The 13,586-nt window shown below is 47.1% G+C and overlaps 1 protein-coding gene across 2 annotated transcripts in view; it reads right to left on the reverse strand.

Moving 5' to 3' along the window:
* Vps35l (VPS35 endosomal protein sorting factor like) overlaps nucleotides 1-13,586 on the reverse strand; it is a 46,768-nt gene that overhangs the window by 24,906 nt on the left and 8,276 nt on the right. For both annotated transcript variants that reach the window (XM_090358095.1, XM_090358094.1), the window contains exons 8-14: nucleotides 12,971-13,055; nucleotides 10,849-10,908; nucleotides 6,356-6,452; nucleotides 4,839-4,886; nucleotides 4,252-4,345; nucleotides 635-712; nucleotides 55-177 (exon numbers count right to left, since the gene is read on the reverse strand). In XM_090358095.1, coding sequence (XP_090214221.1) covers nucleotides 55-177; nucleotides 635-712; nucleotides 4,252-4,345; nucleotides 4,839-4,886; nucleotides 6,356-6,452; nucleotides 10,849-10,908; nucleotides 12,971-13,055 — 585 coding nt within the window. The remainder of the gene's footprint in view (nucleotides 1-54; nucleotides 178-634; nucleotides 713-4,251; nucleotides 4,346-4,838; nucleotides 4,887-6,355; nucleotides 6,453-10,848; nucleotides 10,909-12,970; nucleotides 13,056-13,586) is intronic.

A 13,586-nucleotide genomic window follows, 5' to 3' on the forward strand; every position in this document is an offset into this window, starting at 1 on the left:
GGAAGGACCCTGGGACATCAGCAGGCAGGCACACAGGACAGGGCTGCCGGTTACCTCGGGGGCATGGTAGGAGACACACTGGAAGATCCAGTCCATGGCCGGTGAGTACAACGGGAGGTAGGATGGGAGCTCCACTCCCTGGAGCACCAGCTGGTTCTGGACTGAGTCTCCATGGATCTAGAGGAGACCAAAGAACACTCAGAAAAGGAACCACTGCAAGCAACTGCACACTCTTAAGAGAAACGGACTGGTTTCTCATTTGATTTTCTTTTTTAACTCCTAACTACAAAAAAAAAAAAAATTAAGCTTAAACAGTCAAACAAAATTGAAGTTTCCATGCCACCAAGCTGAGATGCCATGGGGATATGTACTACGGAAAGAGGAAGCAGACCAAAGAGCTTCCAGATGCCAGGAAGAAAGGCTGGCCAGTGGCATGGCTTCCTGTTCACACATGTGCACCCTTCTCTGCTTTCAAGTGACACTGCACACGCTTTGCTAGTGTCATTCATTCTCTAGCATTTGCACACTGAACAGGTAGGTGCCAAGGGTCTCGGCAGGGAAAACCCTCTGGGTTGTATAAATTTGCTATGGCCTAACAGTCTGTTCAACAAGCTGCTCGACATCGTTCTTATACCTGTTTAAACGTAAGCAGGAAGTCAAAGAAGTTCTTATTGAGGCTCTCCTTCAGATGCGGGGCCACTTCCATGCCCACCTGCAGCCAAGCAGACAAAAGTCAGCCTTATAATGAAAGAATCCACCACAGAAAAGATGTAGGGGTCATGCCAAGAACACACATCAGTACACCTATGTAAAGACTTACGAGAAGCGTCCTGTTCATTCGTAATCTTTTCTGCTTATCTGTTTTTTCACTCAATAAACAAATGTTCTTATACAAAAAAAAACAACCCCTACAGGTGCTATTTTGAATAAGAAAGAAGCACCACTTGAAGTCATCATCTTTGCAATGTCTCAGAGGGAATGGATGCATTCCTGAGCAGATGATGAGAGAACAAACCAACAGAGTACCCAGGAGGAGAGCTCCTGAGATTGTAATCACAATGTCTCTTCCTCTCAAAAGGTATTACCATACATGGGTTTGTACTTATTAGATGAAGCAAAAAGTAATCCTAGATGCTCGGAAGGCTAAGATCTAAAGCTTGAGATTCAAAACCAGTCCAGGTAGACAAATCCATCAGACTCTTAATCTTACAATTAATAAGAAGTAGAACTGTGCCTCAAGTGGTAGTCTTGAGCTTAAAAGCTAAGGGACAATGCCCAGGCCCCTGTTTTCAAACCCTGGTACCACACAAAAAGAAAAGGTGATGCTTGGTGCTGGAGAGGAGCCTGGGGTTCAATTCTCAGCAGCCCCACTTCCCACCCAGGGTTAAGGGTACAGGAGTCAGCTTGGATCTCAGATGCTGGGCTGTAACTGTGGTATTGCTGAAGTGAACCTGAGGCACTGAGGATTGAACCCCAGACCTTCAAAGCTCACACTTTACTACCAAGCCCCTGGAACCCATATGCCTTTAAGTCCTTTTACAGAAAACAAGCCTGGAGCACCGTGTTTTCAAGGTTGAAAAAGATAATGCTTGGTGCCTATCACCTAAGACATTCTTTCCTTCACGTCTGGCAGCAGAGGTTTGCCAGAGCACTGGAGTGGGTGCAGCAGGAGCTATGCAGGACAATGTGCTAAAACAAAAGCATTCCTAAATCTGAGCTCTTCACTCACACCTTCCCACAGAACCACTGCCTGGCTGTCTCCCAGGACTGTGCCTTCCAGTGGGGACATGTCACCTCTCTGGGCCCAGGGGTCTGGACGGCTAACCCTAACAAGACTTCTGGATGGCTACAAACTTTTGGAAAGAAGTGGTTAAAACCATCAGGCAGGGTGGGGGTGGGGGGAGGGAAATGGGGACCAAGACATGTGAAAGGGTATCAATGTATGGGAATTAATGCACCATCTATCTGGCAAATATCACGTAACCCTTCTATTAATTACAATAAAAAATATATGAAAAAAATTTTAAAAAATTAAAATGGAAAAAAAGAAAAATCATCAGGCAGTTAAGCTCCTGGAGCAAACCTCTGGCTGTTGGGGACAGAGTGGGGTACTTCTGAGAAGAGGAGAAGCACACAGATTACAAAAGAATACCATCACCCAACATCAGGTCCAGCCCTGCTGGGCTTTGATTTCATTGTCTCTCCTTGCACTTAACCACACAGCAGCGAGGTAGTAATTAGGTTCTGGGTGACAGTGAAGGCTGGCCCAGTGGACAGCGATGGAGATGGGCTAACACACATACCCAGCCCTGGGAGGAGTAGCCCCTGTACCCGCCCCCCTCCGCCCCAACCCTCCCACTTTCTGCTACTGTGTCTTGTTTCTCTCTTCTCACTGGGCCAAATGAGGAGTTTGGAATGTGTCTGGGCCTGGAAGACTTGTAGAGTAGAAAGGGGAGCAGCTGGTGGTTCCTACCCGTCTGCCATGTGGACCTGCTTCCCTCTGTGGCTCTCAGTGGCAGACTGGGCTGTCTTTGGGGAGTCAATCTCTCAGACCATAAGGCTGTAAGGGGGCCAGATCATGCCCTCACCCCACCCCTGGATCCAAGGGTGCACAGATGGCAACATGGCCAGTCTAGGGAAGGCAAATATCCCAAGGTGATCTACCAAAAATGAGCCCTGGCAGGATCTGCCGGGGAATGGCACTGTTCCTCCACGCTTCCTGCAAGTCACAGAATGATGCCACCCAGAACCAAGCCAACTCTTAACTGCCTGACCTGGGGCTCCAGACCCAGCCAAGTTGTCCCTCACTGTACTCCTGACGCACACATGCAAGCCAATAAACCATTCACGCTTCAGATAGTCTCAATCCACTGGCATCCTTCTCTTCTGCCTCCCTTAAACTTTTAAAGAATTTATTCATGCATAAGCGATCTTTTTTCTTTTTCTTCAGTGTGAGGCAGGCACTGAGTTAACATCTCTAACTTTTATTCCCCCTCCCCCCTGTTTTGAGACAGGGTGTCACCATGTAGCTCAAGCTGGCCTAGAACTTAAGATCCTTCTGCCTCAGCCTTCTGAGTGCTGGGATTATAGGCATGGCCACTACATCTGGCTCCTCTTTATTCTCCTCACATCAAACCACTTTCCATCACTACCCTACCCTCTCCTTCAGGACCTTGAGGAGGTAGCCGCACTAGCAGACAATCTCCCTTGTCAATCTCCCTGACACAGGCCTGCTCGGTCCCTAGCCTTTTCTTTAGGGTCATCCAGTTCTCTAGTGACACCTGCCATTCAAAGACAACATCCATGCAACAAACACTTTTCTCTAGCTTATATAACTTGTTTCTGAGTGTGAAACTCAATGGGTTTATAAGGAATATATACCTTTTTCCTCTGATTTCTCTTTAGAAAGCATGCTATTGTGCAAATGTGTGAACAGTAACATCACTGTAACTGACAGGACCTGGTGATGTTTTACACACCAGGCTGACACTCAGCAACTCTGACTTGGGAAATGTGTTCAAGTTTTCGGAGATTCCCAAACTAAAGCTCTAGGAAATGACTTGATATTCCCAGATGAAACACAACTCCAAATTTCAAGCAGAAAACAATGCTACACCTTCCAACACTGCTGGAAGCGGAGGGAAGCCAGTATCCCTTTCTTTTTCCTCATCAGGATGTTGGTCACTCAAGAGCTGTGACTGGGGCTTTCATGACTTGATGCCCTCGGGCCTCGGTCACCTGCTGGATTTCACATAAGAGAATGGGTGTGATTCTACCTCAACCATCAGAGCAGCAGCTGAGGCTCCCTGGACTGCAGTGAGCAGTCACAGCCATAGGATTCCCTAGGCCCTCACCACCTCCCAGCTCTTTAACAAAAAGACAAAACCCCAAATCAACCCACAGAGTTCAAGGCAAGCGACAAAATCGCCTAGCATCCTTGGATGTCCTTGGAAAGCCTGGGAGCCTTCTGCCCCGCCAGAGGTTAAGAAAATGTGTAATTCTGAAAACCAGTTCATCTGTATGAAGATGACCTTAAACGTTCCCTAATTAGAGCCATGGTTAAGTTGGTCTACTTTAAAATTAACTTCTCCAAGAACTCCTCCAGCAGCTCTACTTTCTGTGGAAGAACTGTGGCCTAAAATTAGCAGCTAATAAGGCCTTCCTCTGGATGCTGTGAGCAGCAAGGAGAGACTGGGAGGAGGAAGAAGAGGAAGGGGACAGACAGCAGTCATGGCTGCAAGGAAAGCTTACCCGGCATAGGTAGGCCCGGGCATACACAGACACCAGCGGGTCCCCAATACCTCTGATGATGCAGGAGAGCCGGGGTAGGCATTCGGAAATCCCACTGTAGGAGACAAAGACAAGCTGGCATCATACATGTGAGAGAATGCCATGTTCTATTTTGGCAGGAGAGATAAAGCAGCAGGCAGCCAGAGATCATTACCAGCCTTTATAAGATGGTGAATGTGGATCAGGGTCTGTCCAGGGCTGGGTGTGGGTCGGGGTGTTGTCACAGCTAGAGGGTCCAATCCAGACCTCCTGGGGCCAGGCTTAGAGTCTAACAACCTGCTCAGGACCACCCAGGTGAGAAGATCAAGGCCAGATGCAAATATGGTAAGTAGGTCTTTTCAGAGCTCAGAGCTGCTCCAGCACCCTCTCTCCTCAATACAGTGAGTAACACAGATGGCTCTGCCTCCCTGAGATGTTGTGTGTACATTCAACGGGAAGACAAGCAAAGTGACTAATGGCACATCCTCATGAATGACAGCCACTACCACCCACCATCTGTATGCTGGCTATGGGGCCAGGCATGACAGTCTGAGAAGTCAGGGCCTTACGTTTTCGAGAGGAATCTGTTACACTTCAGGATGGACGTTTCCACATAACTGCAGAAACGTGCCATTAAGGAAAACATTTCCAAGGTGGCCAGCTACTGCAGGAAAAGACAATTCTAGAAGAAAACCAGGCAAGCAAGTCTCAGGAAGGAGGGTGGGGCTGGATGGCACTTAGTAACCCAAAGAATTCAGTTAGCCAGTGGCAGGCTCTCTAGAGGGTTCTCAATTTTTATTTTTATTTTTTGCCAGTTCTGGGGCTTGAACTCAGGGCCTGGGCACTGTCGCTGAGTTTCTCTAATCCAATATTAGCACTCTACCACTTGCGTCACAGCACTACTTCCTGCTTTTTTCTGTTTACGTGGTTCTGGGGAATTGAATCCAGGGCTTCATGCATGCTAGGCTAAATAAACCATCTTCCCAGCCCTCATACTTAAAAACTTGTGATTTTTTTTTTTACACTATTGATTCATAGTTGCATGTGGAAATTTAAAGTAGGTTGAGAGCATTTCTAACCAAGGCTTTCCGGGGAAAACAATGAACCTGAGATAAGTCACAGTTTGTTCTGTAACACTGGCATTTGTACAGAAAACCTGACCTTGGTTGTTTTGAGGCATTTGTGGAATCAGAACCACATCAAGACAAGGCGTCTTTATGGAGTAAATTGATGTGTGAATGGTTCTCAGGAAGTGAGAGTCTGGTCTACGTCATAACCAAAATAACAAACAAAAACTATATGGGGATGCTGGTGGCTCATGCTTGTAATCCTAGCTACTCAGGAGTCTGAGATCTAAGGATTGAGGTTCAAAGCCAGCCCAGGCAGAAAAGTCCCTGAGACTCTTACCACCAATTAACCACCAAAAACCTGGAAGTGGTACTATGGCTCAAAGTGGTGTTAGCCTTGAACTAAAGAACTCAGGGACAGTGCCCAGTCTCAGAGTTCAAATCCTATGACCAACCAAAAAACAAACAAGCAAACAAACTATATTGAACTGTGAGGAGTGACACTGTCCAAGAGGAAATGTACTTTTAACTACTCATCACCTTTACAATAATAACAAATTAAAAAAAAAAAAACAACAGTATATAGAAGCCAGGTAGGTATTGGTGGCTCATTGTTTAGAATTCTAGCAACTTGGGCAACTGAGGTTCAAAGCCAGCCCAGGCAGAACAGTCCATAAGACTAATCTCACTATTAACCACTAAAATACCAGAAGTGGAGCTGTGGCTCAAGTAGTAATGTGCCAGTCTGAGCAAAAACGCTAGAGGACAGTGCCCAGGCCCTGAGTTCAAGCCCCACTATTAGTATTTAAAAAAAAAAAAAAAGCCCTCTATAGAAAGAACAAAGGAGGGTTCAATGAGGGCTTCTCAGAGACACGCCTGCATGTTCATTCAGGCAGGTGACCATGATAGGACCAAAGTTTCAATAGAAATCTGGGGACAGTCCAAAATTCTTCCTATGAACAGTGAGGCCCTGTCTCCTATCTTTACAATCTCCATATACAAAAAAAAAAAAAGGATACAATCGTGGAATGAGCTCCCTGATAGAAGCAATCTTGAAAAACCAATTCAGGCACGTTTCCTTGGCCGTGTCGTTTACATTCTCTGGGGAAAAGTGATCTGTAATATAAAACAGTCTTCATCAGCTGCCCTAGGTGCTAGGATCCTTACAGCTCTGAGTCCTGAGGCTGGACATTACTGCTAGACGGAAAATAGGGAGGGAGGTACAGTGCCTTTCCTTCCAAACATCATCATCCTTATTAGGAAACCACTGGCAATGGCAATGCATACATCCATGTATACACACACACACCCTGCTCACAAAGCCCTCCTACCCCCTTCCCTCCAGTCAGCCCTCCCAGCTCAGTCTGCCATCTTCTTTCCACATGCAGAGGTAGAAGGGCAGGACACAGGGAGGGTTAATAACCTCCCTGAGACACGCAAGCAGGCACCAGGGCTCTCAGCTACCATGTCAGCCTTAGCTTCTACGAGAACCCTGAGTTGTATGCGAGGCAGTAACTGTGACAACAGAATGGAGAATTACAAACCCTTCAAGGGTCTGCTCCATCCCAAGATACGTGAGCTTCTGCCTCAAGCATACTAGGGGCCTCAAGCATACTAGGAGGGTACATCAGGGGCCTGAGGTGAGAAAACAGCCAGAGATGCCAGCTACATAGCGGTTCTAAGACTCAGGTCACCTTGCAGCCAAACTGCCAGTTTATTCCAGTATCTATCCTTTTCCTTTTTAATAATAGAAGTTTCCCTTACAGCTCGGCAAGGTCATGTGACCAAGTGCTGGGCCAAGAATATACAAAAGCACAACTTCTGGGAAACATCTTTTAAGTGAAGTCTCTTGCCCTTCCTCCCTCCTTTCTACCTGCCAACCAAAATGCCAATACCACAGCTGGAACCGCTGCAGTTTCCCTGATCCATGAGGGCAATTAGATGGGCATCAGGATCCCTGGTGGGATGGGCCAGCTGCCCGATGCCCTTCCCACTGCACCACCCCCCCCTCCACCCCGGGCCTTTTTCATCATTTTGAGTTTTCTGGCTCAGGCAGCCAAGCCAAATCCTGTTATACACTCTTTCTTTTAAATAATAAAAACTGACTTCTCAGAGTTCTGGAACTACTCTTGGAAAGAGATGGAACAAGAAAGTGGGGAAAAGGGAAGAAAACACCACTGATGGATATGATGAAGACGGCTGCTCCTGTGCCTGGGGGGTAAGGGAGGGAAGCAAGACCTGGAGACCCCATGAGTATGTTCTGCCCATTTAGGGTTCCACCAAAAAGTGAGAAATCAATTGCTTTGGACTCCTAGCTTCCTGGCCTCCTCTTCATCCTTCTGCAGCCACTGGAAGCTTGTGACCAAGCTGGTGAGAATTCCTCTGCTGATCATCAGCAGAGAAGATGAAGCCCCAGGTCCTTCTCCAGCTGGGATCTGCAGAGTCCCCTTGTCCACTTCCAGTGTTCAGCAGCTCCCGGATGTCTAGCAGGCTTTGGTCAGGCAAGAACTAGTAGTCCCTTGTCTTTTTGAAATAGATGGGGAGGGGCCACTTTCTCCGATCTCAACCTGAACCCATGCACAAAAAGCAACATTTTTTTTTTCAAGTTTCGTGAGCTTTCCACAGGAAAAGATGATGGTTATTTTTAAGCTCACTTGTCACTCTTGTCTTCAGGGAGAGGGAGGAGCAGCATTAATTTCCCTTCATATGATTAAATCATACAGATGGAAATCCAAAAACAAAACTACGCCAGTGAGGTCATCTAGACTGGCTTCCACCACCCAGCTGAAGGGGGCTTGGCCAGGATGGACTCGGCGGTGACTCCCATGGCCTCAAAGGTCAGCATGCTGGCTCTGGCAACTTTCCTGTACATTTACACCAAGTACCCAAGGCACACCATCCGTAAACACTGGGACAGAGTCCAGGCTTTCCTCCCAGCTCAAGAGGTAAAGTACTTAACATTCTAGGGCAGACCAAACTCTACTTGTTCACTTAAGAGCCAACCACAACAGTGTTTGGTTTGGGGAGATAAGAGAGCAGAAGGCAGACCCTAGCTTCAGGAAGCTTTCATTCCAGGGGTGGAAGAACAGGAACAAATATGAAACAGAAAAGGCAGGCAACTAATTGGTAAGAAAAGACAGAAGCTGGAAAACAGGACACTGCAGTAGAGTATAGAGGGGTGGGAGTGGACAGTAGATATAGAGGTCAGAGCAAGCCCCTGAAGAGCTGAACCCTGAGTTGGATATAGAGGAAAAGCATTCCAGGAAGGGGAAAGAAGTACAAAGGTCCTGAGGTAGGTATGACCCTACCAGTGGTCCAAAAAGAGAAAGCAAGCTGGTGTGAAGGGCAGGCATCACAAGGCAGGTCACACAGGGTGACAGCCTTTGGAAGACTGTCTCCTCCCAAGTCCAATGGAAACTCCTGAAGATTCTGGGCACACTGGCATGGTATGATGTGACTTATTTATCGGCAACACTGGGGTTTGAACTCACGGCCCATGCTTGCTTGGCAAGTTTGAGCCACACTCCAGCTTGTGACAGGATTTACATTTTGGCAACTGGGCTGTCATATGGAGGAATTCAGAATTTGGAAAATAATTCAGAGGAGCCCAGGGTGCACAAAGAACAGGGGACGCCCTCAACTTCCCACTTGTCTTTCTTTTGCAATGCTTCTTCCTTCAACCCTGAACTTCTGCAGTGTGAAAGGAGGCAGGGTGAGGCTCTGCCATCTGCAGAGAGCTCAGCATGTGCTAGAAGCACTGGCTCAGCCAAGTCAGGTGTGCTACGGGGCTGCAGAGAAGCACAGCACAGCCAGTCCAAGACATCTCCTCACTTGGAAAGAGGATTTTTTACCTCTCCAAGTGCATGGCAGCTTCAAACAAATGTAGGGCAAGAGGGAGGTGTGCTTTCCTTCCTTCTTTTTTGCTATTTTTGGGGGATACCATCGTGAAACAGGGTTTCACCGTGTAGTCCAGCCTAGCCTCTAATGCTAATCCTCCTGTCTCAGTCTCTCAAGTGCTGGGATTACAGACCTAATGACACCATAACAGTTCAACATGTATTTTTTCATGAACTCCAAGACACTGGTATCTTTCCAGACTCCTAAGCACTCAACCTTAGTTAAAACTCCTGAAGGCCAAGAGCTCAAGTATTAAATTCACCAGCCATAACTTGATTCAAATGGAAAGAATGAGCACAAATGCCACCAGGCTTCTCTGGCTACATCATTTCTTTAGGCAGATTTTCAGAGTAGATTTCATAGTCTTCTTCATAATTGTGGCTAACAGCCAGCCTCAACATCACCAGAAATCATCAGCAAAGTCTACCCCCTTTCCCGTTCTGGGTCTCAGAACCAGAGATCAAAGAGTAAATGAAGATTTTTTTTTTAAGTAAATTTAAAAAGACAAAACAAAGCAACAACAACAACAAATATTAGCAAGCAAACAGAAGCCTGACTTGAAGTGGAAAAACAAGATACCTGAAGAAGGGAGAATTTTGGTGATAAATGCTAATTGATATTCTTAGACAAGGGCTGAATAAATGTGCATACAAAAACAGCCTTTAACTGTGATTACTCAATGTAGGGAGTCACTTACTAACAATTTTTCCTTATTTGGCTCTAAAATCTTGTTTGGTAGGAAAGGAAAATTATTGTGGTAGATGCAGATCAAATGCCTCTGGGGCTCAGGAAGGTCACACAAATGTTTTACTACATTTTAGCTTCCGTGTTGGGAGGAACTTTATCCTCACTACGACTGAACTCTAAGGGTCTGAAAAGCTTGGTACCCAACAGCATTCAATAAGCACTGGGTGGATGGACAAATGGATGGATGGATGGGTGGGCAGGTGGGTAGATACAAGGAAAGGGGCAGGGAAGACAGAAGAAGGAGAGGAAAGGGAGGAAAAAGAGGAACACAGACTAACAGTCTCTTGGGCTTCTAGGAAGATGGCTGTGAGGAGCAGAGAGAGGAGGGGTGACAAATGAGCAGGTTTTCCTGCAGCAGAACTCAGGAGTTAAGAAAGGATACGAACAAAGCTGCAGCTGAAAGCCATGCCTCCCCAGACACAGTCATTATCAGATATGACAAAGGAAATTCATCATCCACTTATACTCATTAGACCCTCCTGAGAATTTAAAATTGATTGGTGATAAATTTAATGCCAAATGCACTTGGGTATAGACTGTCTATTTAAAGCATCTGTTACTATTGATTTATATGAATAAAGTTTTCTTGAGCAATTTGCTTCTCAGGATAGAAGGCTTTGTAGGGAGCTAGCAGCATGCCAAGCAGTGGAGGGCACTGAGACAGTAGCAGCGTGGCAGTCTCTCTCTACACCTCAGTATTCCCATTCCTTGCCCCAGTCTGCAGCTGGGCCTTTGGCCAACCCAACATTTTGGAAGACTGAGATGCTGCCAAGTCTTCAAACATGCCCTTAATACATCAAAATCAAGCTCTTTATCAGTTCAGTAAAGCCTGAGACAGTCAGACCTTGCAATGACAATTGTGTGTTACCTGGCAGGGTGCTGCGGTTGTCCATGCACATGGAAAAGATGCGCTCATACACCAGCTTTCCTGAGGGAAGAGGAACACAGGCTATGTTTAGGGACAAGGGTATCATCCTCCAGGCACACCCTAATTTGTGGTGGGATGCTGCCACCTAGTGGACAAAGGCTAAGCAATCTCTGTTCTTGGGTTTATTTATTTTTGAAGTACTGAGGTCTGAACTCACAGCCTTGCACTTCCTAGGCAAGAGCTCCAGCCATTCGGTTCCAGTCTGTTTTTCATATAGGCTCTCATGTTTCCACCTGAGCTGGCCTCAGACCATGATCCTCATATATTCAGTAGCTGAGCCCGCAGACATACATCACACCCAGCCTGTTTTGGGAAGCGCGTCTCAGTAAGTTTTTGCTCAGGCTGGACTTGGAACTGCAATCTGTCTCTTAAGCAGCTGGAATTACAGGTATATACCACACTGAAATTGCTACTACTAATGAAAGAGGGGACATTTTGTTCTATGAGAATAAGAAAAGTGATCTTTTTTTAACCCTCTGAATTTCACTGAGGAGTCTTGGGTCTCTTGATGCACTTAACAGAACATGCTTGGCATTCTGCCTTCTACTCCTGGTTTTATTCCACAGATTAAAAATGACAGCTTGTGGGCTGAGTCTAGCTGAGACCAGGTGTTTTGACCCAAGCTTAAAAGACTACCAAGTGTTTATTCTTTCAAGTCTCAATAACAATGGACTTGTGATTCCCGAGACCAGTCCTGGAACCTTCCTAATAATAAGCCAATAATGCCCACATCTACATTTCCCAGGTTGATCAGGGGTTGTCACTTCTGGGAGCTAATTCATTCAGGTTCCCTGCCTCCACCTACAGAGGCCTGGTCTGTGCAGACCTGATTCAGTCTCCAACTGAGTTTATTTTCTGACAGGTCAGCTCTGCTGAGGATAAGATCTGCTGGGCTGGGAGCCCTCAGCTCCCCTTGCCTCTGCCCAGACGCCAAACCTCAAAGGATGGCAACACTGCCGAATCCTTTGGGTCACCTTCCTGTAATGATCATGGATAGACCAGGGTGTGGGGAGTTGCTTGGGTTGGGCAAACTGCTAGTGGCATTCCCAGGGGCCTCCTGCAACTCTAGGCTGTGGGCCTGGGGTTTAAACATTCCTCCTGGCTGTAAAACCCTTAAAGTGGGGACCCAGGCAGCTATGATGCAGCATGAAGGCCTCAGAGGCTAAAGTCTAAGCAGGGAAGAGCTTTAGGAGACTGAGCTGCAAGCCCTAAGTGATGCTGCAGCTCTTGAGCCTGAGCAAAGGGTTATAGGGCAGCTCTACTTCCTGAGACAGGGACCTTGCAAGGCAGGGAAGAGAGGCCAAGTCCAGTGCTACTGTCCATCTGAAACATTTCCTAGAGGTCCACATGACAAAGTTTTAGCCATAAGCATGACAATGCAAGGCAATGGACTTTTTGGGGGGCCTAGTGGGAGGTGTTTAGGTCACTGGGGGTGTGGCTTCAAGGGCAGAGTGGGATTTCTGCCTCTCTCTGTCCCTTCTGCCTTCTGGCCATGGGGTAAATGCATTTAGTCTCCACAGGCTCCCAACAGGATGTGCTGCCTCTTACGGACCCAAAGACCCACCCCATCATGGACTGGACCTCCAAAACTCTTTCCTTAAGAGGCAGGAGGTGACCAACTGCCAGTTGTCAACAGTGAGGGCTCCAGATGCCCTGAGGAACTGAGCCCATCTCAACTATGTGTCTGGTCAGCCTAACCGAAGGTCAGGAAACCAGCACCTGAACTTCTTCCCAAATAACCCGCTGCAGCACCCTATGACACGAGTCACTACGACCAACGACAATTTGGTATTTCAAAGTAGCTGCAAGTAGCTGGCATTTGAAAGTTCCCGGCACAAAGAAATGTTAAGCGACTAAGGTTGCCCTCACGCAGGTCTCTGCCCCGGTTACTACACAATGAACGCCAGGACTGACATGTACAATGACAGATGTGAATTAAAAATATGACAAAGAGCAGAACCTTCGACAATGGGCCTGAGCAGGGTTGGTCCCCTCAGGACTTTCTTACTTCATATGGCAGAATCGAACTGCAAAGTAGGTATTCTGCCCAACTGGCACTTACCGAATGTGTCGAGTATGTCAGTGATGAGGACGAACTTGCTGGGGTAGAACTGAATCACGCTAGTATCTGAGAGGAGCTTGGAACACTGCAAGAGAGGAGCGAAAGATTCACCTGGCATGTCTCTCAAGGCAGGGCCCTGGATCCACATCACCGATGGCTTCTAATAACCAGGCGAGGGACTTGCCGTGAACCCATGCTAGGCAAACTGTGGTACTTCTCACACATGGACTCCCAACTGTTCATAGAGCCTACCAGGGAAGGCTCTGGAAAGCCACGAAAGAGGAAGACTCACTGGGGATTCTCTGTCTCAGATGCACCAGGCTCAGCCTTCAATGCCCCCCGCCCCTCACTGCTGGTGCTCTGGCTCTCCAGCTGGCCTCTTCTGCTTTATTTCTGCTTGGTCAGGATTTGCCAGTTAGTATACCCCAACTTCACAAACTTGTCTCTGTTACTTAGACTCTCACTCCTGATTCTCCCTGAAGGTGTTTCTCTCCATGCTGGCTGTCTCTTGCCATGCCAAGTGCTAGCAATCCCTACAATGCCCTTGAAGAACTAAACTTAGCACCCTGTAATTTTGACCAACAGGGCTAGGAATATGGCTCAGTGGTAAAGTGTT

This window comes from Megascapheus bottae, chromosome 25 (assembly GCF_031878675.1).
Source record: "Megascapheus bottae isolate mThoBot1 chromosome 25, mThoBot2.hap1, whole genome shotgun sequence".
Lineage (NCBI taxonomy): Eukaryota > Metazoa > Chordata > Mammalia > Rodentia > Geomyidae > Megascapheus > Megascapheus bottae.